Source organism: Lygodium microphyllum, chromosome 30, assembly GCF_053477565.2.
Source record: "Lygodium microphyllum isolate KBCC chromosome 30, Lygodium_microphyllum_v1.1.10, whole genome shotgun sequence".
Lineage (NCBI taxonomy): Eukaryota > Viridiplantae > Streptophyta > Polypodiopsida > Schizaeales > Lygodiaceae > Lygodium > Lygodium microphyllum.
This window is the reverse complement of record NC_141164.1, coordinates 99,914,868-99,940,938: the sequence shown is the minus strand read 5'-3', so window position 1 is coordinate 99,940,938 and position 26,071 is coordinate 99,914,868. Positions and strand designations below refer to the sequence as shown.

The 26,071-nt window shown below is 43.0% G+C and overlaps 1 protein-coding gene across 1 annotated transcript in view; it reads right to left on the bottom strand.

Annotated features, from left to right (window-relative positions):
* Positions 1 to 23,240, bottom strand: part of LOC148010171 (uncharacterized) — a 34,469-nt gene extending 11,229 nt beyond the window's left edge. The window contains exon 1 of the mRNA XM_087672303.1: positions 22,781 to 23,240. Coding sequence (XP_087528429.1) covers positions 22,781 to 22,969 — 189 coding nt within the window. The 5' untranslated portion in view covers positions 22,970 to 23,240. The remainder of the gene's footprint in view (positions 1 to 22,780) is intronic.
* Positions 23,241 to 26,071: the final 2,831 nt, after the last annotated feature.

Sequence of the window (26,071 nt, the reverse complement as noted above, 5' to 3'; positions counted from 1 at the left end):
GAAGATCAACCTTTCCAATCTTGGCACTCAAGTCTCTCTCCAAGAAGAGAAGCTCTTGGAGCCTATAAAAGGAAGGCTCATCCTTGGGTGTGGAAGAGGTGAGGAAAGCATCAATTTGCATGCATCCAAGAGGAGAAGAGAAGGTGCAAGTGCTACAGAAGCTCTACTGAAATCAAGTTCCAAGAGGAGAAGAGAAGGTGCAAATGCTGCAGAAGCTCTGCTGAAATCAAGCTCCAAGAGGAGAGTCCTACACATATTGTATAGGAGAGAAGGAGAGACTCAAGAAGGATCAAAAGCTGCCAACTTCCAAGTTATGCAAGTGTTAGCCAGTTATATACCGTGCAAGAAACCATGATCTTGTTCCCAAGATCTACAAGTTAAGAATTGGTTTATGTGTAACGGAGGAGCTTACTCCTTGTCAATAATATAACTCCACAAGGGAAGGGAATGGCCCATCTTCCAGTCCCTAGTGTGTTGACAATCTCTCTCTCTCTCTCTCTCTCTCTCTCTCTCTCTCTCTCTCTCTCTCTCATCTATTCTCTCTCTACGCCAGCATGATATTCATAATTCACCATATATCTTTTAAGTATATCAAAAGGTCAAGCGTGTATCTCGTATCCTATAGTAGTACAGTCACTATGAGTTGGTATGCATATGGTATGGTTTGCACCTAGGCTCTGAAACTATACATTTGCAAGGTTTTTGGCATGTATGAAATACATGGAATGTACATTTTGATATGATGTACATTTGCAAGGCAGTTAATCCATGCTTCACATAACTATCATGTGGTATGTCATTGCTACGAGGTGTTTTTTACGCTTAGTTTATGCATTACAATGCCATGGTGGTCAAAACAGTGTTGGGTTTTGGTATGTAGATGTATCCCTTATGGTTATGATAGTGGTTATGATTCATGTGTGTGGATTATAACTAGTTTAAGCTCGAATTTCACATGCAAAGGGCTTGAGCAGGGTTAAGCAATAGGTGCACATGTTTAAATACGATGCCAACATGTATTCCCAATAGTGGCAACGGATGCTTTGGCACATTGCAGTGCAATCGAGAAGGATTGCAAGGATTTCAAGGGGGTGGTCTGTCACGAGGACATGAAATTTTGCTTCTTTAGTTAGCATTTGATTGAAAGCTAATCAAATGTGCAAATGTGACTTATACATGTGAGATGCAAGTTAATTATTTCACAGTGTGGGACCCAAGTGTCAGAAGTGGAGCAGTCGATGGAAGCGTAAACATATGCTGTAATAAACTATTGAACACAAGACAAAAGAAAAGAAAAGACAGAGAGAACACAATACTGATGAGAACTCAAATGTATGCTAGAGAAATGGAATCCATATATCAAACACAAGACTATTGCATACAACATTGAGTCACTGGCTGCGTGAGCACTGGCACCGGCTCCTCTCTCCACAAGACCTTCACATGGTAAACTAACTGACTGAGGAGGAGGAGCCTAGAATATATAGGCATGAGTAATGCCATAAAATATGTCAGGTGAGCCAGTATTAATGTTGGCTGACTGATAACAATAAATGCTATAAAGCATAAAATGCTACACAATAAAAATGCCTAAAATATCTATACAATGTGCCCAACCCACAATACATGCTCAAACTCACCAATGAGTTAGCATACTCTACTAACACCCTCTCTCAAATCATGGGTGATCTCATACAATACAATGATACAATGATAAATGACTCATCATAGGCCATACAACAAAGAACCACCAATTAGAACCATGGATACCAAGCAGTGGGTGGGTGATCAAGCCACCACCAAGGTGTCTTGGAGAGAACCTAATGTCGATGTTGATTGTACCAACTCCTGAAGCTAGAGAAGATTATAGCAGCTCTCAATGTCTGTCAACAATGTTTCTGATGTAGCACACGTGACTATCATGTTACCAATGCCGCAGCACATAAATGACCATGGATCCCCCTCCTTTGACCAGACCGCCAAAGTGTCCCCTCATATGAGCTCCATACGAAAGCCACCCACTCTCTATCAAATAACCAACCCATCATGAACCTAGATGTCAATCCCAACTCCAAGATTTGAACCTGCCAGACTTCAATCAATGCATCAAGAAAATCCCTCTCTAGATCTTATGCATTTGTATAAATGTACAGATGAGGCACGGCTGCCCCATCTCAACACCCTCTCACACTCCCTCGTTGGCACTAGAAAGTCGTGAGGGGTGACCTCATCACCACCACTAGAAAGCAATTGAGGAAGGAGCCACCAAGCCCTTCCCACAATTCAAAGAAGAGGATCCCTTCCACGCCTTAGACTTCACCTCGGAATCTAAGACAAATGATGATTCATTGGAGAAGTCCGCATCCCGCTTCGTCTTCTACTCCTTCCTGGAAGCCGCTAACTCTTTGCAGTCCTTCCATGAATGACCTTTCTTCCCACAGTGATAACATTGGGTCTTCAACGACTTCTTTGAACCCCTCTCTGAAGCTATAAGAGCCTCACTAGAACTTAATGAAAGCCGCCCCTATAATCGCAAGGATACCTCATGCTCAAGTAGCATGGAGGTCATATGTGTAAAAATGACAGGAGTCAATGATGTTTGCGCCCTCAAAGCATTCGCCACTCCAACGAACAACAAAGAAAGTTTGGAGAGTACGAGTCCAATAAGATGAGCCTCTGGAGTCTAGAAGGGAAGACTGCATCTGTCGAAGCTAGTCTTGGATTTGGATCACACGAAGTAGAAAAGACTAGATAGTATCTTTGGCCTCAAACGGAATTTACTGGAGCTGTCCATAAAGAGTAATTGTCCTCACGGTGAAAGGTGGCGCGTACAACAACTGTAACTTTGTCCATACTTTAGAAGATGTCCTACAGGAGGTAACCGCCGGTAGGACTTCTTTGAAAATATACCAAAGCAAGGCCGAGTAAGCACGGGCATCATCCAAATCCCATGTAAGCACCGCTTCCTCATGGTTGTCTTCATCAAAATCAGCTAGAACTGGAGAAGGCTGTTGAGGACGTTCAATAACTCCACAGACTACATACCATAATCGTTTCTATATAAACCAAGCCTTCATCACAACACTCCATGTAAGATAATCGAATCCATGTAACTTATCATCATTGGATGTACACGAAGGAGCCATATCTAGAGGATTTAGAAGAGGAGGAGAGAAAAGAAGGTATTTGGAGAGGGAACATAGCCAAACCACAAGCAGAAACTGCACAAAATGTGAGTTCACATGCAGTATTCACCAAAATCTAACCAAAACAAGAAGAGAACTGTTGCGAAAAGTCAAAAAATCAGCCAAAAACTGCCTAAAACAACAAAAACGGCTTAAAAAATGCAATCGCCCAACCAAGAGGAGATGCAGAAACACCAAAACGCAGACTGGAACTAACACGCAAGCAGTAGAGGGACTGATGCAGGCTGGACAGATGCTGACGTCAGTAAAACGCAAGTAAAACAGGTCACCTAGTTGGAGCAGCAATCACCTGATCAGCAATGGTCAAAACAGTCCTAAAATCAGCAAAGAAAATACAACAAGAGCACAAATCTTGAAATCTGATACCATGTCAACAGTGGAGCAATCAATGGAAGCGTAAACATATGCTGTAAGAAACTGTTGAACACAAGACAAAAGAGAAAAGAAAAGAAAGAGAAAACACAATACAGATGAGAACTCAAAGGTATGCTCAGAAAATGGAAACCATACATCAAATATGAGACTATCGCATACAATAGTGAGTCACTGGCTGCGTGGGCACTGGCACTAGCTCTTCTCTCTACTGGACCTCCAGGTGGTGAACTGGCTGACTGAGGAGAAGGAGCCTAGAATATATAAGCATGAATAATGCCATAAAATATGTCAAGTCGGCCAGCATTAATGCTAGCCGAATGGCAGCGATAAATGCTATAAAGCATAAAATGCTACACACATAATGTGCCTAGCCCACAATACATGCTCACACTCACACATGAGCTAACATACTTTGCTAACACCAAGACCCTGTGATATCAATTGGTGCCAAAGGCAAAAGTTACAATAAGTTATGTCTATCAGATACTAGGTGGTACGCAATGTAAGATTTTGGCCTAGACCAATTATTGGCCACTAATGTCAATGGTGGCATTAGAGACTAGACATTAATTAATTAACTAATGCCAATCAAAAGGCTAATAATTGCTCACGAATACTTGGAAGACACATTGGTCTAGCCAATTTAATTATTGGCCAGTGGAATTATTTTTCTGGACACTATACAAATTCTTAAATGAAATTTCAAAATTAATAGTCTGAAAATTAATTTAGCAATCTGCCACTTGGCAAAAATTGCCCATGCAAGTGGGAAAAAACGTTTTTGAGGACTGATGGAAGTCTATTCCAACCATTGTGAGAGAGAAGGACGTTGTTAGAGAGCAAGAAGATACTACTAATGTGATTTGCCGACACCAAGGATCGGTCCTACAACAGGTGATAGCAGTTTGAAGCCCTCTAGGTGCAAGTGACAACAGCCAAGGTCCTTTTGGTGCAGGTGACACCATACAAGAGGGAGCAACAGCCTTTCTCGTGGTCCTAAGATATAGCTGACAACTTCCATGACTGTTTGAGCAGGGCAACAACAGTGTTTTAGTCTTTCTTACAATGAAACTCTAAAATTTCTCTCTCTACAGCATTTTTTCTCATCCTACAACCATCTCTCAAGTTATCACAGTAGAATCCAACCATTCGAGTCATCAAAGATGGAGATATTCAAAAATCTATGCTATAAACCGTAATTTACAGTAGAAATTAGGGTTTGACAGTCACCTTGAGATGTGTGCCTATAATTGAGACCCTAGGACTTGAATTCCAACAATTGAAAGGACAGATTGGTTTAAAGGCCATTTATGACAATAAGAAGCAATTGGAGAGCGAACGAGATTCAAGGAATCTCATTGTATTCCATCCAAATTACAATTCAAGATAAAGAAACCGCAAGAGGCACCAGTGTTAGGGCCAATAGGCTATCCATTGTCCAAGATTAAAGTAGTAAAGTGTGCACTTCACTTTATATGAATTAATTGCTTCTCGTAATTATTGTTAAATCAAGTTATTACCACCCTCTCTGAGAAGGAAGGCTAGTTTTAAGAGGATTGTTGTTACAACACTTTCTTGGCATCAGATTGAAGATCTCTCTCCCCTCTATTTGTCGTTCTCCATCATCTCAACAAAACGGAAGATATTCAGCACTATTTTGTTGAACTAATTACTGCTGTAATTAGGGTTTATCAACTTGTCTCAAGAAGTGTGTCATTGAATGTCAGCCATTCTCAACCATTCTCAGTTTTGCTTAGTTGTTTGAGGGTGGAGAGCAATGTTTATGCTGTCAAAACCCTAATTTACAAGAGAAATTAGGGTTTCTCAACCATCTCAAAGTGCATGCCCATTAAATGGAAGTTGAAAGCTTGCAAGAATTGCTGGAAATGAAGTATTTACAGCTGATCTCTGAAGATTGGATATTCACATTGAAGTTGATCTACATGCAAGTGTACTAGATTCAATTTGTGCCCAAATTATCTCAAAATCAAGGGGATTGGATCTTGATGTAGTTGGTCATTTGTGACAGCCCACGTATTGGAGTTTGTAGAGAGATCAGTCTACATCTCAATGTACTATAGATTCATAGCAATACAAGTGAAAGAAACACCTTAAGGGGCATCAACTTTAGGGCCAAAGCATTAAATCAAGTCATCTACCACCCTATCCGAGAAGGAAGGCTGCTTTCAGAGCCAAATTTGTATTGTCTTTGCGCCATCATCTTTAGCTAAATGACAAGGCAAGCAAAAGAAAGAAAAGAGTAAGTCCAAGAAATTAGAAGCACCTTCAAACCTTGAAACAACAAAGTCAGAGGGAAAGCATAAAGGATATCCCAATTGTTCACGTTGTGGAAAGACCTCACACCCCAAGGAGAAGTGTTGGAAGAAATACCCTCATCTCTTTCAGACATCAGAGCCTCCCTCTACCTCTATTTATCAATCTACACCGGCTATTACTCATAAGTCAATGTGAAGGCACATCCACAAGATGGAGGATTCTTCTTTGGCTGTCTCATCTTCTGAGAGGCCTTGGCTTTGATTCATATGACTTCTTGAGGAGATTGGCTCCATAATCTCTACACATTTCAGGGTATAGTCACTGTTGGTGATATTTCATCGGTGCCTATTTGTGATGTTAGGACCTTGTCTCTAATTCCCCCTCTATACAAGAGCACATCAACCAAATGAAGGACATGCGGGATGAGCTTGTATCCCTAGGTCAAATAATATCTTCAAAGGATATGGCATTGATTATTCTTACTCATCTCCCATCTCCCAAGTATGATGTTTTCTACACCAACCTATTGACCTTCATGGTATGGAAGACTATTCTCTAGGAGGAGTTAGCACAACTTGGTTTGGAGGATAAAGAGAGAGAGAGAGAGAGAGAGAGAGAGAGAGATTCAAGCCTAAATGCCCATACTGTGGGAAAGGCACTCATCCCAAGGAGAAGTGTTGGAAGAAATACCCTCACTTTTGTCTAGGAGTGAAGGATGGCGCTAAATCAAGCCTTCCTCTTCCTCTACACGAGTTGTTACCCATGAGTCCGTTTTCCTTCATATCCATGAAATGAAGGAACCTTCTTTAATAGTTGTCTTGTCTTCAAAGAGGCCTTAGCTTATTCATAGAGGTGCTTAGAGCCATATGACTCCTCGAGAAGATTTGTTGTATGATCTTCAACCATCCACAGGCATAGTCCTTACAATGCTCGTGCAAAAAACACACTATGCAATAAAGAATATTGACCCCCGAACTCCCATGTCTCCAAAACTGGGGTAGAGAGCATGAGCTGGAGAGTGTGCCATACTCTGATGGAATCTGAAATGCAACAAGGCAGCCTCCATAGGTGTCTCGCAGCAGCAAATGCAACTCAAGTGTGGCTAGATCAGTGAGACAAACAAGCAAAGGAGAGAGAAAATCTGCAAATGAAGCTAGAAAAGATGGCACGGCAGCTGAACGAGGGCTGATCTTCAAAAAATCAGCATAGAAGAGTGTGCAGCAGACTGGGCAGCAGCAAGCTGGTCAAAATGCAACCTTTTCTGCAGTCGCCAGCTGTAGGCAAAACTCCTAGCATGTCCTTCTGGAAGATGATAGACAGCAGCAAACGCGGTCTTTTGGGGAGGCTCAATATAGGCAACAGCAAATAAGGAGTGAACAGCAGCAGGCCTAACGAGACAGCAGCAGAACAGTGGCTGGAAACTGAAGAAATCTATGTGGAAAGGCTGAAAAACAGGCCCCAATGGATGGACAGTAGTCTTGGAAAACTCCACCTGAGATATCCTCCACAAACACGATGTGTACAGTAAAGCTTCAGGACCTACAATCTGCAAAAACAAGATTGACTTAGTGGGAGGGCAACCTATCTATTTATAGAAAGTTTGGGGCCTCCCAAATTAGGGTTTTCATGTGAGACACCGAAACTCTCTAGGACCACATTTGTTCTAAAGAAAAGGCTTAAATTCATTAATTAACTTGAGTTTTGGGGCTGCTTAATTAAAGGCTAAAGCTAATGTATTCTTAGCTCAACACCCCCTCTCATGCCCAAAACTGGAACCATAAAGGGATTGCAAATAAGCCCAAGCCCTTTTTCTTTTCTTTTCTTCAAGGCATCCCACCCCAAAGCAATAAGGCATCGGGTAAAAAATGCACGTCGGCTACCCAATGACCTGCCAAGACTACAAAGGCGATGGTAATCTTACCAAGGGAGGCCAAGTGTTCACCCCAAAGAGGACAAAGTGTCATACAAAGGATACTCATCAGCCACCCAATGGCCTACTAACATACTTGCCTAGAGTTTTGGAAATAGCAAAACAGAAACGTGTTTTGAGTCGTGAAGTAGAGTTCAGCCCGAGGCCGAAATGGCAAAACGGGAAAATAGTTTTTACGCCTATTTCTGAGAATAACGTAATATTAGACATATATAAATGGGTAATACCATTTATACGTTGAACATCTACACCAAACCAATTAAATTCCTCAACAATAAAGAGTACACATGTAACTTTAGAAGAGATTTGACACATATACATGATTCTACCAAAGATTTAAGACAATAAGATTGTAAAATCATAATCTATGAGTTTAAAAAACTTTCAAAATCAAGATTTAGAAGTTAGAACTTAGAACCTGATATAAAAGACTTCAGTGATGATGACATATGTCAAGATTGAAGACTCGACAGTGAAGAGCCATAGACTCATATTATGTCATATAGACTCCAAAAACAAAGTACTAGGTAAACATACTACAATGCATAAAAAATAAATAACTATGATGTATCATGTATCAGTGACAAGTGCCAAGATTCAAGTGATCACAATATCTCACCCAAATGCCAATGAACCATAAACATAATCCATAGAAACAAGGAATAGCATTCCGACCTGTGGGAACGGCCTAATGCTGCTCTCTCTAGACTATTGTCTTCATACTTTTTCTCTCTAGTCCCAAGTATGTGTACCATTTCAGATTCTATTAATGATGATTCCCCTTTTCCTATTGGTATGGACGATTTTCATGACAAAGGACGTATGCAAACCAATTTCTGGTTTATGAGTACTGAGGAAGATAGATATTTCTTTATGAAATCAAGACTAGGTAAGCAATTGAAACAAGAAACTGTGAGTACTCCTTCCCCTTTTTTTCCTTCAAACAATTTTGTTTTCAAAGGTCAAAATGAAGTAGGTGCATCTTCATCATCATCATTTCAATTTAATGCATTTAATGGACAAAAGAAACCCGCATTATTTCCCACATCTACACCTATCACAAATCCATTTAATCTCCCTCCCATCCCATTCTCTTATTCCATTGCCACATCCTTTCAGCCTCCATTAAGTGCACCGCATGTTGCATCTCATGTAGGATCACATGTGTTTTCATTCACCACATCGGGGGTTTTTCATTCACTTTTAGTGCTTTTTGACAACTAATTTGCTGGAGGAATAAAAGCGTAGCAGATTTTATTGAACATAGCCTTAACTTTGCTTTTCAGACTTTTACCATTACATCTTACCCTTGCATTTCAAATTTAACTGACGTTTCATACTTGGTTTACTTTTTAGATTTCCCTTGTTTATTTTTTACGTATTATTACCCCCTTCCCCCTTTGGAACGAGAAGAATCCATCCCCAAGAGGGTGCCTTTTTGAATGGTTATCTGGGGAAGGAAGTCTATGTGGAGCAACCACCAGGATTTCTTTTTGCGAACCTGAGGAATAAGGTATTCTGCTTTGCAGAAAGCTCTTTATGGACTGAAGCAAGCACCGTGGTCTTGGTTCCATAAGATGGATGAGTTCTTACAAACTCACAGATACCATTCTACCCCTTATAACCCAAACTTATATCTTCAATCTACTGCAAAGGGGATCAGCTACATCCTATTGTACATTGATGACTTACTCAACACAAGCTCACATTCTGTTGCCATAACAGAAATCAAGGCAAAGCTTAGTGCTACATTTGAGATGACAGACCTCGGTTTGTTGTCTTACTTCTTGGGGATGAAGGAGATTTGATATGGGGGTGGTGTTTTTGTGTCATAGCAGAAGTACCCACTTCAGCTCACGGACCAGTTCACTATGGATCAGACACGGCCAACGGCCACACCTCTCGATCCTACTGTCCACTTGTCGACGGATATCCTAGGTCAGCCCTTCGATGTGCATATCTATAGGTCTGTTGTAGGGAAACTTCTTTGATTCATTCATACTACTAGGCTAGACTTAGCTTCTCCGTGTTCATGACCTTCTTTCATTGCTCACTCCCACATCATCATATTGTTGAACTTTATGTCAACTACCAATTCATATATACAGAAAGTGAAACACTAGCTTTATATAAGAAGCTTGAACCCTAAACTTAAATGAGTATATTATGCCACAGTACTTGTGCTTACTATTAAACACTCCTCTTGCTTGTAGGCACTTGAAATGAATCAGCACATGAACACTCACTTGCACACAAAAAAATGCAAAGCCGTGAAAAGCACACGTGCAAAATGTCCAACAACCTTTCTCAACACCCACTGTGGTGTTCGCCTTAATTTTTTCTTCAATAACTAACAATTATAGATACTATCCTCAAATTTTTGACTCTATGCTTGCAATTGCTTTTGTCATTTGATACTACAATCATGCAGAAAATTATTATGCGGAAAAAGCCCCTGGTTCAATGATGCAACTCTTATTTATTGAGCTTTCTTTAGATTACATCGATCAATATAGGTGGGCGATGGCCCTGGGCTGAATACGACCACATGGATAGTAAGGTCTAGCCAAACCACACGCATGCATCTATGATACGCCGCTTTTAGCATTTTAAAGACATGCAATGCCACCCTCCAACCCATCTTACCTATTGAGTACTCATACTTCTCCACTTAATGCCCTCAATCCAAAATCTATATGAATCATCATCAAAGCTTGTAGGAAAGCAAGAGTGGTCAAAAGTGATTTAAACAATGTTCGTACTATATTTTGCTATATGATCCAAGTATGAAATTTTTTTAAAAAAACAAATAATGGCAGTTTGAGTTAAATTTCTCCATATCAGACAACTCCAAGACATGATCAAGAAGTAGCAAAAACTCATTCATGCTCTGCACATCCAAACATCCTTAATATAGTGATAAGTCCATTGAATTAGCAAGCAATGATATGTAGTTCACCCAATGCTAACTATCAATGCTAAGATGACCAAACCGAGTCTAAAAACCCTTGTACATACATAAAGATGTGACTCCTTCATCAATCTTTGTACATCTCACAATCTTTCACAATTCGAAACTAAGATGACCTTCCACCCTTTCATTGGCTAACAATTCTCGTCCACCACACACAAGTAGAAATCAAATGGCTTTTGCAAAAAAATGAACTATCCCAAGTTTGTTTCAAACCATATGGCTAGAGTTGGGGTTCAACCAACAACCCTCCAACAAACTCTACCATTGCAACATCTCTCATTGTAGGCCATCTCAGGGGCTACGTGCGTTGCCCTTTGATTCATGATCCAAGCTCCCTATGCATTTAAACTATCATTAGATGCAATTGTTGCCCCTAGCCCTTTGAGCCATCAACACCACGCTGCCTCAAGTTCTTTCAATGATTGCACTCTATGCTGCCATCTTCACTTCGGTAATATTCTATTTCAAAGAGTTATTATTTTCAATATATTTTTCTCTCTCCTCAACAAGAAAACAAGAGAAAAATAATATTTTTCATATTATTCGATTGTATTATAACCACCAACATCTCTCTTATTAGTGGTTTATCATTATTCGGACATTTATTTTCTCCCTTTTCCCTTGAAAATTATTATTTTATTATGCATGTCCACTCATAATGATTTTTGTTAGGTATGCTCAACACCACCAAGCGCAACGCCACCAATTACCCAATGTGGGCTTATATGATGCGACATGTACTTGTCATGAAGTTTTTATGGCATATTGTAAATGGCACCAAGCAAAAGGCCAACTTCTCCAACACCAACACAACCTCCCACCTCCACATCAAGAGGTGGCTCTCATAATCCCAAATCATCTTCCTCTTCCACATCACCTCCTACTCTCGAGCAAATTTGATGGGATGGCCATGATGCCCAAACACATGCCCTAATTGCTTTATCCATGAAGTGAGGTATTGTTCCACACATCAAATCATGCAAGACAACCAAGGATGCATGGAATCAACTGGTATCATTGTATCAAGTGTGCAATGAAGTGTACATTGCTAAGCAGTTGGAAGATGTTCACATGGAGGTAACATAGATGCCTATCTTGCACGCATCAAAGATCTTCACAAATAATTATTGAATACATAGCAACTAGAAATGTCAGAAACGTTTTCGTAAGCTTCTTTCAAGAGGGGGTAAAATAAGAATCGCGGGTTTTTTAATATAGGGATTTTTAATAGATTTGACTGGGGAAAGAGGTTCTAAACCTCTATAGGCTGAAAAACTACCGCTGCCCTAGCCAAACAACCATGGAAGTTGTCATCTACAGCTTAGGACCACCAAAAAGACTGTTGCCCCCTCTAATATGTTGTCACCTACACCAGAAGGACCTTGGGTTGTTGTTGCCTACACCTAGAGGGCTCCAAACTACTGTCACCCATTGTAGGACTAGTCCCTGGTGGTTGCAAATCACATCAGCAACATCTCCTAGCTCTCTAACTGTTAGCCTGCTCTTATTCAGTCTCAGTCTGTCATCTCCTGGTTGTGAGCTCCTGTCAGAGTCTGACAGGAGACAGAGGAGCTCTGTCAGTGTGTTTTTAGGCTGTTTTAGTCAGCATGCAGCCTTGGGCATTTTACAGCCCAATCTGGGCTGTTTCTGGGCTGACTGCCCATTATTTTGGGCAGTCGGACCAGATCTGGCCATAGTCGCCCAGATCTGGCTGGTCGGCCAAATCTGGCCAGGTCGGCCAGTTTGGCTGGTCGGCCAGTTTGCTGGCTGGGGGCTATTTATAGCAGCCCCCCCAGTCAGTCCGGCATTCATGCTCTGCAGGTACAGCACTGCTCCCTCCGTCTCCGTCTCCGGCATTGGTGCTGCCTCTGCTTCCAGTCTGTCCTGGTTCCCTCACTGACGCTCCGGGCTGCGTGCAGGGACTGTTCTGTCCATTCCAGTGTATTCAGCATTCATCTCAGTCAGTGCAGACTTTCTTCCTTCATTCTCTGCTTCTTCTCTCCTCTCCTCTGTGTTCGTGTTCTTCTTTCGCTGCGCACTCTCACATGGTATCATCGCCTGATTGAGAGCACGGAGGACGAGAGAAATACCTTACTGCTGCTGCCCACAGTTCCACAACAGCCAGGCGATTCCTTCAGGCGGCTGCCAACAGGTCCATCCCAGCCAGGCGACTGCATCAGAAGGCTGTACAGCCTGCGTTTGCTGTACACAGGGGCTGCCACATCATCCAGTGACGCAGCAACCCTGCGTTTGCTGCCAGGCGACCTCTTCTGCTGCAGGGCGACCTTCCTACAGCCTGCGTTTTGCTGTTTTACAGGTCACTTCTACCCCGGCTGCTTCTATCCTGCAGGCGACCTCTGTCTGGGCTTGTTCCCGGTGCTGGTGGTCTCGATTCTGGTGTTCGACATCAGATCTATTTGCGTTTTGCAGATCCAGGTGTTTGTAGGCACTCTCTGCCTGCGTCTTGGTGGTTGGTGACCACATTTCTGGTCCTATTTCGTCAGCGGCACAACTTTCTTTGGTATTTTGCAGATTGGAAGATGTCTTACCAGTTTTCAGGCTTTGAAGACTCAGAGGATGAGCTTCTTTCTCATCATTCCTCTGAGCGGAGGCGGGACTATCGTGAAGTTCGACATCGGGAAGACCCTCCTCGCACTCGTCCTTCTTCAGTCCATGCATCTCAGAGGGTTCCATCTACTGCGAAGGTTTCTTCAGTGAAGACTGCATCAGATGTGCGGACGCCTTCCTTGATTCCCTCTATCCAGGTGCCGATTCTCCCTTCCTTTCCGAAGGAAGACAAGTTGGATGGTTCCAACTATTCCCTATGGTCATGCAAGGTGGCTTGCATCCTTGATACCTTTGATCTGTGGGAGCTTGTTTCTTCGCCCATCGACCGACCCCCCGTGGATTCGTCCGATGGCACCTCTATGGACCGTGCAGCCTTATGGGATAGGCTCAACTCTCAAGCCCGTTCCTTTCTTTTTATGAGTCTCCATGATTCTGTTCTTGTCCATGTTCACAGGTTAAAGACCGCGGCGGAAGTATGGACAAAGCTTGCGTCTTTGTATCAGCACAAGACATTTGCCCACAAGATTTCCCTGGAGAAGAAGTTGCGGATGCTCAGTCTTGATGGTTCTTCTTCCATGAAGGAGCACATCACGAAGATGGAGGATATGCGAGGCGAGCTAGCCTCTCTTGGTCGTCTGATATCGTCTGAGGATATGGCGATGATTCTATTGACTCAGCTGCCATCACCCCGTTATGATGTCTTTTACACCAGCCTCATCACTTCGAGGACCCGTGAGACTCTCCTATGGGAGGAGCTTTCCCCGCTTGTCTTGGAGCATGACGAGCGACTCAAAGAGGTGGGAGCCAGTGGCTCCACCAAGGCATTTACGGCTGCCACAGGTGGTGGCAAGAAGAAGAAACAAAAGAAGGAGAAGTCCAAGGACAAGAAGGAGGAAGACAAGAAGGATGCGAAGGAGAAGAAGCCCAAGTGTCCCCATTGTGGAAAGGGCACTCATCCCGAGGAGAAGTGTTGGCAGAAGTATCCCCATTTGAAGCCTAAGGAGAAGGACTCGAAGGCGGCCCCAGCCACAACAGAATCTGCGTTTGTGCATCTCTTTGTTGAGGAAGACACTGCCCTAGCTTCTACCACACAGGAGAAGCCTTGGCTCGTCGACAGTGGAGCATCTTCACATATGACCTTCCGTCAGGATTGGCTTCAGGATCTTCGTTCCAGAGGGGGTACAGTCACCATTGGTGACAATTCTACAGTTCCTGTTCATGGAGTGGGGACTTTACCTATGTTTTCTGACAGGCGGTCTTCCTCCGCCAAAGTTCTCTATGTGCCTGATTTGGGTTTTAACCTATTATCTGTGCATGGTCTTACTCAGTTAGGTACCCGAGTCATTTTTACTCAGGATGCAGTCACAGTGGAGGATGCTTCTACAGGTGATGCTCTTTGGACAGGTACACAGGAGGGTGGGCTTTATACGCTCACAGCCTTGGCTGCACGGACTTCCCATGAGCTTGGGCTGCTCTGGCATGCTCGGTATGGTCATTTGAACCTCGATTCTCTTCGCCGGGCTTCTAGGAGGAAGATGGTGGAGGGACTTCCTGATTTCCCTCCTCTTCACACTTTGTGCCCTAGCTGCTTGAGGGGCAAGCAGCACCGGCAGCCTCACCCGCAGGTTGCTTCTAGGAGGGCTACTTCTCCGCTTGAGTTGGTTCATACCGACCTTTGCGGACCTATGGGCAAGGCCTCCCTTGGGAAGGCCAAGTATTTGATGCTGATTGTGGACGACTTTAGTCGTTATGTGTGGCCTTATTTCTTGGAGTACAAGAGCGAGGCGTACTCCCGTTTCTGTGAGTGGCAGGTGTTTGTGGAGACCCAAACAACTTCCAAGGTTCGTGGTGTTCGAGCTGATCACGGTGGAGAGTTCACTTCTCACCTTTTCTCTCAGTTTTGCAGGGATCATGGTATTCGGGTGGAGTATTCCCATCCGAACACACCATCAGAGAATGGTGTGGTGGAGCGTGCGAATCGGACCATGATTGAGATGGCCCGATCTATGCTGGAGCATAGGAGTCTTCCTCATTTCCTTTGGGGTGAGGCGGTGGCTACAGCGGTGCATATACGCAACCGCTCTCCGACTTCGGCGTTACAGGACATGACTCCATATGAGGCTTTCTTTGGAAAGAAGCCTTCCGTGTCCCATTTTCGCATCTTTGGGTGCGATGCTTTTGTCCATGTGGACAAGAAGAAGAGGAAGACAAAGTTCGACTCTAAGTCGAGAAAGCTTATCTTCGTTGGTTATAGTACGACCACGAAGGGATATCGGCTCTACGACCCGACGACGCGGCAGGTTGAGGTGAGCAGGGATGTGATCTTTGATGAGGCTTCGGCCTCTGAGGATCCGATTGATGGTTCTATTTCAGATGTTTCTTCATCATCGACGGACCCCCCCCCCCCCACCTTCTCTCCCTTCACTTCCTTCCAGGATCACCCTTAGCACCCCCCCTATTCCTCCTCCTTCGGCTTCCCTTTCCCCTTTGGTGGATGTGCCTTCGTCTTCTACGAGCTCTTCTACCGCCACTTCGGGTTCTTCACGGGATATACAGCCTTCTTCAGATGCGGAGGATCTACCTTCACTCGGTGAGGGGGAGTCCCTCTCCGATTTGGGTGCTTTACAGGTTCCGGAGACTCCCCGGTCTCCCTCACAGAAGGAGTCTCTCAGGATCCTTTGTGGTATCGCCGGCTCATGCAGGATTCAGGTGTTACTCACTTTCCTGCTTCTTCTACAGGTCCTCGTCGATCAGCCCGTTTACAGGCCCAGCGGGACAGTTCACTATGTGTGAACTATGCTCTTATGTCACAAATTCTTCAAGATTCCGAGCCTTCCACTGTGGAGGAGGCTCTTGCACAGGATATTTGGAGACAGGCTATGCAGGCCGAGCTCGATTCCATCGAGCGAAACCATACGTGGGCGCTTGTACCGCGTCCCGCGAAACGGAAGGTGATTGGTGTGAAATGGGTCTTTAAGACCAAATATCTTGCAGATGGCTCCTTGGACAAGCATAAAGCTAGGCTTGTTGCCAAGGGTTTTGCCCAGCGTGCAGGGTTGGATTACTTTGAGACTTTTGCTCCTACAGCTAGGATGTCCACCATCCGAGTGCTTTTGGCTCTTGCTGCTCATCACCGTTGGCCTGTCTATCAGATGGACGTCAAGTCTGCCTTTCTGAATGGCGTTCTTGAGGAGGAGATTTATGTTTCACAGCCTCCTGGTTTTCTTGTGCAGGGGAAGGAGGATCATGTCTACAGGCTGCGGAAGGCTCTTTATGGCCTAAAGCAGGCTCCTCGTGCTTGGTACCAGCGGATTGACCGCTTCTTTCTACAGAGTGGCTTTGCGCGCTCCGCTTATGATCCCAACCTCTACTTACGGGTTGTGGATTCTCTTTCAGTGTTCCTCATCTTGTATGTGGATGATCTTATCATTACAGGGAGCGACACTCAGCAGGTGGAGCATACACGGTCCATTCTACAGCAGGAGTTTGACATGACGGATCTAGGGATCCTTCACTTCTTTCTAGGTCTGGAGATCTATCAGATGGCACAGGGCATTTTTATCTCGCAGCACAGGTACATCTTCGAGCTTCTTTCGGAGTTTGATATGGCTGCGTGTCGGCCTATCTCATGCCCTATGGACCCTGAGTCCAAGCTTTTGACAGCTGGAGTTCCTCTTACCGATCCCACCCGTTACAGGTGCCTTGTCGGCTCTCTTATCTGGCTGCTTCACACTCGGCCGGATATCTCCTTTGTGGTGGCTTTATTGTCTTCCTTTATGCAGACTCCTACCCAGGATCACTGGCAGGCGGCCTTGCGGGTTCTTCGCTATTTGCAGGGGACTCGATCCTTTGGGATCATGTATGGAGATGGGATTACCCTTTCTGGATGGAGTGATTCTGATTGGGCAGGTGATGTGGATTCGCGACGATCCACTACAGGTTATGCTTTCACCCTTGGATCTGGTGCTGTCTCTTGGAGCAGCAAGAAGCAGCCTACTGTGGCACTTTCTTCTACAGAGGCTGAGTATCGGGCCCTATGTTCGACCGCTATGGAGGCAGTTTGGCTCCGTCGCTTACTCGCGGAGATTGGCTTTTCCCAGACCGGACCTACGGAGCTGCGCATGGATAACCAGAGTGCTCTTGCTCTGGCTAAGAACCCGGTGTTTCATGCTCGTACGAAGCACATTGAGGTTCAGTATCACTATGTTTGCGAGCGGATCGTGGATTCGGAGCTGGTGGTGGTCTATTGTCCTACGGCGGCCAATGCAGCTGATCTCTTTACGAAGCCTTTGCCTCAGGCTTCTTTGCTTCATCACATGCGGTTCTTGGGTCTTCAGACTCTCCCAGGAGTTGAGAGGGGGTGTTAGCCTGCTCTTATTCAGTCTCAGTCTGTCATCTCCTGGTTGTGAGCTCCTGTCAGAGTCTGACAGGAGACAGAGGAGCTCTGTCAGTGTGTTTTTAGGCTGTTTTAGTCAGCATGCAGCCTTGGGCATTTTACAGCCCAATCTGGGCTGTTTCTGGGCTGACTGCCCATTATTTTGGGCAGTCGGACCAGATCTGGCCATAGTCGCCCAGATCTGGCTGGTCGGCCAAATCTGGCCAGGTCGGCCAGTTTGGCTGGTCGGCCAGTTTGCTGGCTGGGGGCTATTTATAGCAGCCCCCCCAGTCAGTCCGGCATTCATGCTCTGCAGGTACAGCACTGCTCCCTCCGTCTCCGTCTCCGGCATTGGTGCTGCCTCTGCTTCCAGTCTGTCCTGGTTCCCTCACTGACGCTCCGGGCTGCGTGCAGGGACTGTTCTGTCCATTCCAGTGTATTCAGCATTCATCTCAGTCAGTGCAGACTTTCTTCCTTCATTCTCTGCTTCCTCTCTCCTCTCCTCTGTGTTCGTGTTCTTCTTTCGCTGCGCACTCTCACAGAACCTCCTCCCCTCTTACAATGGCTCAAATAGACTTTCCCCAGCCCCCCAAAACGTTTTCCCACTTGCATGGATAAGTTTTGCCAAGTGGCAATCTTTTAATCTCATTTTCCAAACTATCTAGCTTATTAAGTTAATTTTTAAAATATTATTTTTGAAATTAATTTAATAATTATTCTAGTTACAAAAAATAATTATATTGGCCAATAATTAAATTAGCTAGGCCAATTTGTCTCCCAAATATCCCCGAGTTGTTATTGATCCTTAGACCGACATTAATTAATTAATTAAACCCCTGTCTCTAATATCACTATTGATATTAGGGACCAATAAATTGGTCTAGACCAAAATTTGATACTAAGTACCACCTAGAACCTATTAGCCATAACTTATTACAACTTTTGCATTTGGCACCAAAACTGATATCTTGGGATTCTAGGTCCCACATTGTGAAATAATTAACTAGCACCTCATGAGTCACATGAGCAAGTCACATTTGTACATTTGATTAACTTTTAATCAAATGCTAAGCAAAGCAATAAAACCTCACATCCTCGTGACATCACTTATTGTTGCTTCGGGCTTTCATGTTCTCTTTGATGGCACTCAATGCGCGCGCCTTATGAAGATCGAATATCTTCTTCCATTGCATTGACCGGCACTCTCACATCAAGACTTTATTGTCTTGATTCTTATGATCGCCAATATGCTGTGATCATGCCCCTTCAGCAAGTGATCCTTTTATGATACATGTTCCTTCAATGCCACATATTTCAAATTTGCTAATTTTTATTGCATATATTGATGATTTTCTTATTATGGGATCAATGCTATCCAAATTATAGCATTATAGCATCATTTCCAACAACCACCTACTACTGTCATTTATGTTGGTATTCTTCACCCACCTTTGGCTCCCCGATTTGTCACCATTGAGGGAGATATACTTCCATTACTAACAAAATATTCAGCCACCCAATCAAGCATCATCATTGACAACCCTTTTGTGAATCATTGGCAAGCAATGAAGAGTGTCTTACACTCATCTCAAGGACACCAAGGATTTAAGCATTTTCTTCAAGGCTATTTCTTCACTTACGCATAAATTCATGGATTCTAATTGGGCTGGTTATTTAAAGGACATTTTGATAAATCTTTTTATGAGCACTATTCATCCATCAAAGTTTCAAGCCATTCAACTATTTCTACACATGATACCTTTTAGAACGTGATCTATCATTCATTGTATTGTCATAGGTTGCTATATCCATTAGGATGAGCATATGCAACCATGACCACATATATAATTTTTTCTAGGATTTCGTTATTGTTCCTAAATCAGTCCGCCCATTTCATCGAGGGGAATTTGTAAATTGTAGGCCATCTCATGCGCTACACATCCATGCCCTTTGATCCATGATTTGAGCTCCCTAGGCATTTAAACTATCATTAAATAAAGTTGTCACCCCTAGTGTCCTAGACACTGACACTAAGCTTAGGGTTTCCTATGACAACTAAGCCATTTAGGGTTTCATTTTATTATAAAAGGATTAAGAAGCTGCTCTTCATCAAGTGGTACATGATATAGCTATATTTGAGCATTGTGGAGAAAGATCTGCATAGAAAAAGTTACCCCACAACTTCTGCTAGTCCTACATGAAGCAAGACACACTCGTACAAAAAATGGTGTGCCGTGTAGATTCTACTTCAAACATGCCACCAAGAAGCCAGCAAGTCCATTGTCCTATCCAAGCGTGTCTTCACAGGACCTTTCCATGTACTTTGAGATGGGGGTGCCGAGAGCACAAGATTCCATAGTATCATGATCATGGTGCATGATTTGCGAAAGAAGCTTTTTCTAATCCAACACAAGTCTTATGGAGATGCCTAACTACTTGCTCCACTTTATTAGTGCTATTTGGAAAGATTCATTTTGGTCTTGATACACAAACTATCTTTTTCTATAGATTTCCAATCTCAAAGCATGAATCGAACAATCATCATGCTCCACCTTGGTGGAGCAGGACATCAATAATATTGTCCTTCATGTGCCCATGAGAACCATTGCAACTCCAATACCCATGACCTTGAGTACTCTATAGATATTTTTGTTGCACATCAATTGATCCTCAATACAGATCAATATAGAAATAGGTTTATCAAGGCCATTCCAATTGCTCAATGGAGCTTGCTAATACAAGTTGATAACCCGATACACACAGAGAGGGGGTCGTCTTCCACAAGGGTTAATGGGTCTATATGCAGATTCCAAAGCAAAGACTAAAAGCAAAGTTCACCAAGCTTGCACCAAAGTAGGGAATGTTCAATTTTGTAGAGATACTGCATGAAATTGCGTAAAAGCTCAAGTTACCTTCAAGCTTCAATGTGGCTTACCTTCAGTGTCAATAACAAGGCAGAATACTATGGTCCATTCCTTCTTCCATACCGCACAATGTGAATCCAGAGTTGGTGGATGATAGAGGTCTTCGTGCGGTTTTAATTCGAAGTATATGTTTCCTCACCAGAGCTAAAGCTAGGGTACTATGGTCCCGCCCTTTTTCCATACCACGAGAGAAGCCAAAAATGGTTGAAGATGAAGGTCTTCATGATATCTCAATTCCAAGTGCTTGTTATTGTTCTATCATTCTGCTGTCTGCTGTGTACTTGGGACATTACAACTAAGATGTACCCTCATAAAAACAGCAGTCAACTAGCTTATTGGCAGCACTTCTGTGTTTTTGGCACTTGCACATATTGCTGGTGCAGGTTTTATCATTTCTAGACTACCTTTGGCTTTATTTTTAGTGAGGAAAACTTACCCGATACACTCATAGATGCAGTGTGCAGCATGCTGCAGGCTGCAAACATGTATCAGTAGATTCAGAGTATACAAGTGACAAAATTACTATACCATAAATTAAAAATGAGTCCCATGTAGGAGCCCATTCTGCTTCTCTTGAAACAAATGCAAAAGTCAATTTTAGCTTCTGTACAAACTGCTCACAAAACTTCAATCCCCGTGAGTTCTTAATATTTTATTGTAAGCCATAAAGATATCATAGTGGCATAATCTAGCTCAAGTGAGTACATTTTGACGTGTGCATCCTTAAAAGTTAAAATAGTCAATCCCAGTCAGTTCCTTCGATCATGGTGAAGTACAAGGCATGGCATTTTCTCACTGAGATAGGAGACCATTCTGATCCTCTCTAGCCAAATTCAAATGTCACTTGCAGCTTTAACACAAACTGCTCACATAAAACTCAATACTCATGACCTCTTGATGTTTTGTTGTAAGCCATAATAATAACAAAGTGGCATAATCTAGCTACCACCCATGAATTGAATACATATTAGTGTGCACATCCTTGAAACATCAAAATCACAGTCAGTTCCTTTAATCGTAGTGAAATACAAAGCATTGCATTTTCTCACTGAGATAAGAGACCATATTGCTCTTCTCTAGACAAATCCAGCCGTCAATTGCAGCTGTAGCACAAACTGCTCACATAAATACTTGTGAGCTCTTGAATTTCTGTTGTAAGCCATAAAACAATGTAGTGGCATAATCAAGTACGTTTTGATCTGTACATCCTTGAAATGGTCAAATCCCAGTCAGTTTCTTTGATTGCAGTGAAGAAGTACAAGGCATGGCTTTTTCTCAATGAGATCAAGTGAACATGAACCCACTTGCCATATCAACTACTCAGTTCTATCACCGTGCCTAATAGTATGCATATATCTATGCTGTCACAGCTGAAGCAGAAATCTTCTATAGCTATGAGACTAGAGTTGCCCATTCATCACATCTATCACATCAACAGCTGAAGCAGAAAAACTGAACTTTTGAGATGAAGAGTGAAGAGACTAACGTTATCTGTCAAATCAACACATCCATGACCAGTATGACCTCTCAAATAACAAAACCCAGTTGGAAGCTTGTAACAGGCAGACTGACCACTACCGCTGAGGAATATTGATGTGTTCATGACTATTTCGGAAGTTGATTCACAAATTAATGGTGGAAGAACTACCCAGTTTATCAAAACAAAGGAATGATGTACATGCCTTTTCAGACATTAAACAAGCATGACTTGTATGCCTTCTCAGACATAAAACACCATTTGGAAGCTTGATACCAATACATAGACTACTACCCTTACGGACATCAAGGCAGAACTGGATGAATCTGCAAAAGCCATTCATGCATTTGTAGGCAATTTTGCCTGCCATCATACACAGTTTCTGCCATAATTTCTGTAATCTTAAATAACTCAGCTCACATGTAAATTTTTTGCACGCACTGTTCCTGCCGTAATTTCTGTAACCATAAGTAGCTCAGCTCACATGTAGGGTTTTGTCCATGCAAATCTCTCCTTACTCTTTCTTCTTAGCAGATTGCTTTGCTTGCGACATGGGAAAAGGGCACGCGCAACCAATGCACGATCGAATGGATAGATGCAAATCGAAGTAAAAAGACTCTTTGTACTCTTCCTTTCAGGTCAACTCTAAAACATACAAGAGAAGAACGCCTTACAGAGGAGCTGCCGATGCCTCTTCGTCCGGATGGCAGTATTTCCAGTGTGTTGGCCTGCCTAAAGCGCGAGCAAAGGAGTCTGCAACAGATGACCATGATGAATAGCGCACTCAACACGAAGCCAAATATGGTGATGGCCATGTTCATGCCCGCACTCATGATGGTTGCAGACGACTGGTTGTTTGCCATGACACCTGTCCTCTGGCTCCTCCTCCCTTTCTTCTCCTGCTGGTGCTGCTTCTTCGTGTGGTGTTGCTTCTGCCTCTGCTTCTGTTGTTGCTGCTTCTTCTTCTTCTGCTGCTCCTCTGGCCCTTATCCAAGGTTTGCAGAGGCCGAGTGTTCTCATTTACCGCTTCTCTAATGGCTGCTTAAGCACAGCTTCGGGGGGTCTGAAGAAATATCGGCGGAAGAAAAGATACACGCGAAAAAATGTCTCGTGCCATACTAACCATGAAAAGCGAGCGAGAGAGAGAGAGAGAAAGAGACAGACTCGAGAGAGAGGGGATATGTGGGACCAACCTTGAAAGGGAATATTTGTGTGCCACTTCATCACATGTTCTAATCGGGTGACGTGGCAAATTGGACCCTTTTGGGCCTCCCCTCGTTGAGCCTTTTCCTACGTTGTTCTCATCGACTGACGTGGTACGATTCGACCCCTCCCTTCATCAAGCCCTCCACGAGTCCATGTAGTCTAGGTTTTATTAAAACTTCCACACTGTCACATATGTTCTTAAAAGTGGCAACCCCCTTGCTCTCGAGCCTATATGTTTGATCAACGATGTCATTCTTGTATGTGTGCTCTCGTTTCACTAGCCATCTTGGTTGCTTTCGTCCTACTGCGTAAGCATCTTGACTGAGCCCGTCCCGTGCACATATAACATGTAGGTAAAGTTGTTCAAGCACTTTTACTAACAAGTAAAGGTCCTTTCAAAGGTAGTTGGGAAATATTTGCAAGGGGCTGTCAACTTTCTATCTACTATGTCCACGTCATGCATTACCTTGTGATGTGCTATGTGGACTGGATAAACATAAGAAAAAGAGCCCAATTTTGATGGGGAGGAATCGTTTGCCATTCAACTTGTACTTATGAAGCAATGAGGTAGATAGCCCATTTTTCCACCTCCACAAGTAGGTAACCCATTTATTGTCCATTGATGGGAAGATGTCCTCCCCATAATGGAGAGAGAGAGAACAAGGAGAGAGATTAGAGAAAGAGAGAAGAGAAAAAATGAAGAGAATAGAGAAGAAGTGAGGGAGGAGAAAAAAGTGGAGAGAGAGAGAGAGAGAGATTAGAGAAAGAGAATAGAAAAAATGAAGAGAATAGAGAAGAAGTGAGGGAGGAGAAAAAAGAGGAGAGAGAGAGAGAGAGAGAGAGAGAACAAGGAGAGAGATTAGAGAAAGAGAGGAGAAAAAATGAAGAGAATAGAGAAGAAGTGAGGGAAGAGAAAAAAGAGGAGAGAGAGAGAGAAGAATAAAGAGAGAAACAAAGAAGAGAGAGAAAGTGGGTGAGAAAATGAAGAGAATAGAGAGAGAAAGTGGAGAGAGAGAGAGAGAGTGTGTGTGTGTGTGTGTGAGAGAGAGAATTAAGAGAATTAAGAGAATAGAGAGAGTGTGTGTGTGAGAGAGAGAGAAGAACAAGGAGAGAGAATTAAGAGAATAGATATATATATATATATATATATATATATATAGAGAGAGAGAGAGGTGTTAAAATGTGTGGTGCTAAAGCAATTGCTACAAGCACATGGTATTGGATCCCATAAGCAAACAGAGGAAAGTGTATTCTAGTTGAAAAGCTATAAAAGAATGTATTTGGCATAACTATTGAGCAAGCAAGTCTCTTTCATGGCATTATGCTTCTCCGCTTCTTCTTCTTTCCTTCATAGCTTATCTCCATCTTCTAGCTTAAATCGTGTTTTGTGATGTGGTATCATAGTCTCTTTCCTCAAGCTTGTGAGGTAGATAGGCATCCGTTGTTGTGCATGAGGTGAAGAAGCTCAAGACAAAGAGGTGCTACTCAAGAGGTTCAAAACTCAAGATTGAAGCTTGCAAGGGTATGGAGTGAATAAGGTATTAAGGTATGCCTCCCTCGTTTGCTTATCATATCTTGATCCATTTTGAAGGTTGTCATTGTGTAAGAAGGAGAAGGTTGTAGGCATTCGAGGGTTGGTTTCAAGCCCAAATTAGTTGGGTTTTCTTAGTGTGGCTATAGCTAAGTAAGAGGCCTACTTAAACCCTTTGCTTAAAGGAAGCAAGGGAGCAACTTCATGGCACAAGCTCAAGGCTTGCTTCAACAAGCTAGGGGTCTGCTTTCTTTGCCAAATACAAAGAAGGGAAGAAAGATTGACTTGCGGTGCCCAAGAGGGAGCTTAAAGCTCCACCAATCTAATTGTCTACTCCTTTGGCACAAACTAGTGGGATTCGACATTGTTCAACCACGTAGAAGACCCACTGGTGCAAATTCGACTACCTACTACACATTGTTTTTCTTAAGGGATAAGTTTTTTAAAAAATATTTACTCTCTAAGGCTAAAGCCCCTCCAATTAAACTCCTTTCACAGCTTTCCTGCTTCAAACTAGTTAGTACTAAACCCTATTCACATCTAGCAATCAAACTTGTTAATATGTTTTCACACTAAGAACTCATAAACTAGTTGTTGTAGATCCATGTTCACGCTACATGAAGCCTTGTGCCATTATTTAAAAGGTTAGATAATGCAAACTCTATAAGGTGTGATCCTTTCGCATTATACAATCTCCAAAATTCCTTGTAATCGAAGTTAGAGATTGTCTTATGAGTCACTAGTAAGTAAGGCCTCTCCATTCCTAGAATGTTCAAGATCAAATTAGTGGAAAATTTCAGCATTAATGGTCTTCTCACTTGGAATATGAAAACCATGTACCATTTGATGAGAAAATAAATTTGGAAAACATTCAAAGAATCCAAGGTTCTTGATTATCCAACATGGAAAAAGAAAAATAATAAAGCACTTAGGATAATACCATAAGGATTGTTAGATGATGTTCTACAACACATATCTCGGATTACAAAAGGAAAAGAAACTTGGAATGAACTGGACAAGTTAATGCACTCCATCTTTAGTCGACCTGCACAAACATTGTGCTCTCCCTACGGGTGTACCTACCTTGTAGTGAGGGAGGGTGGTGTATATACAGGGGCAAGTAGAGATGGAACTCATATCAAGTTGCAAAAGCTTCTTGGTGTGTGTTCCACACTTGAGGACCTAGTTTGTGGAAGGGTGGGTAGGGTGATGGAAATTAGGGTAACAA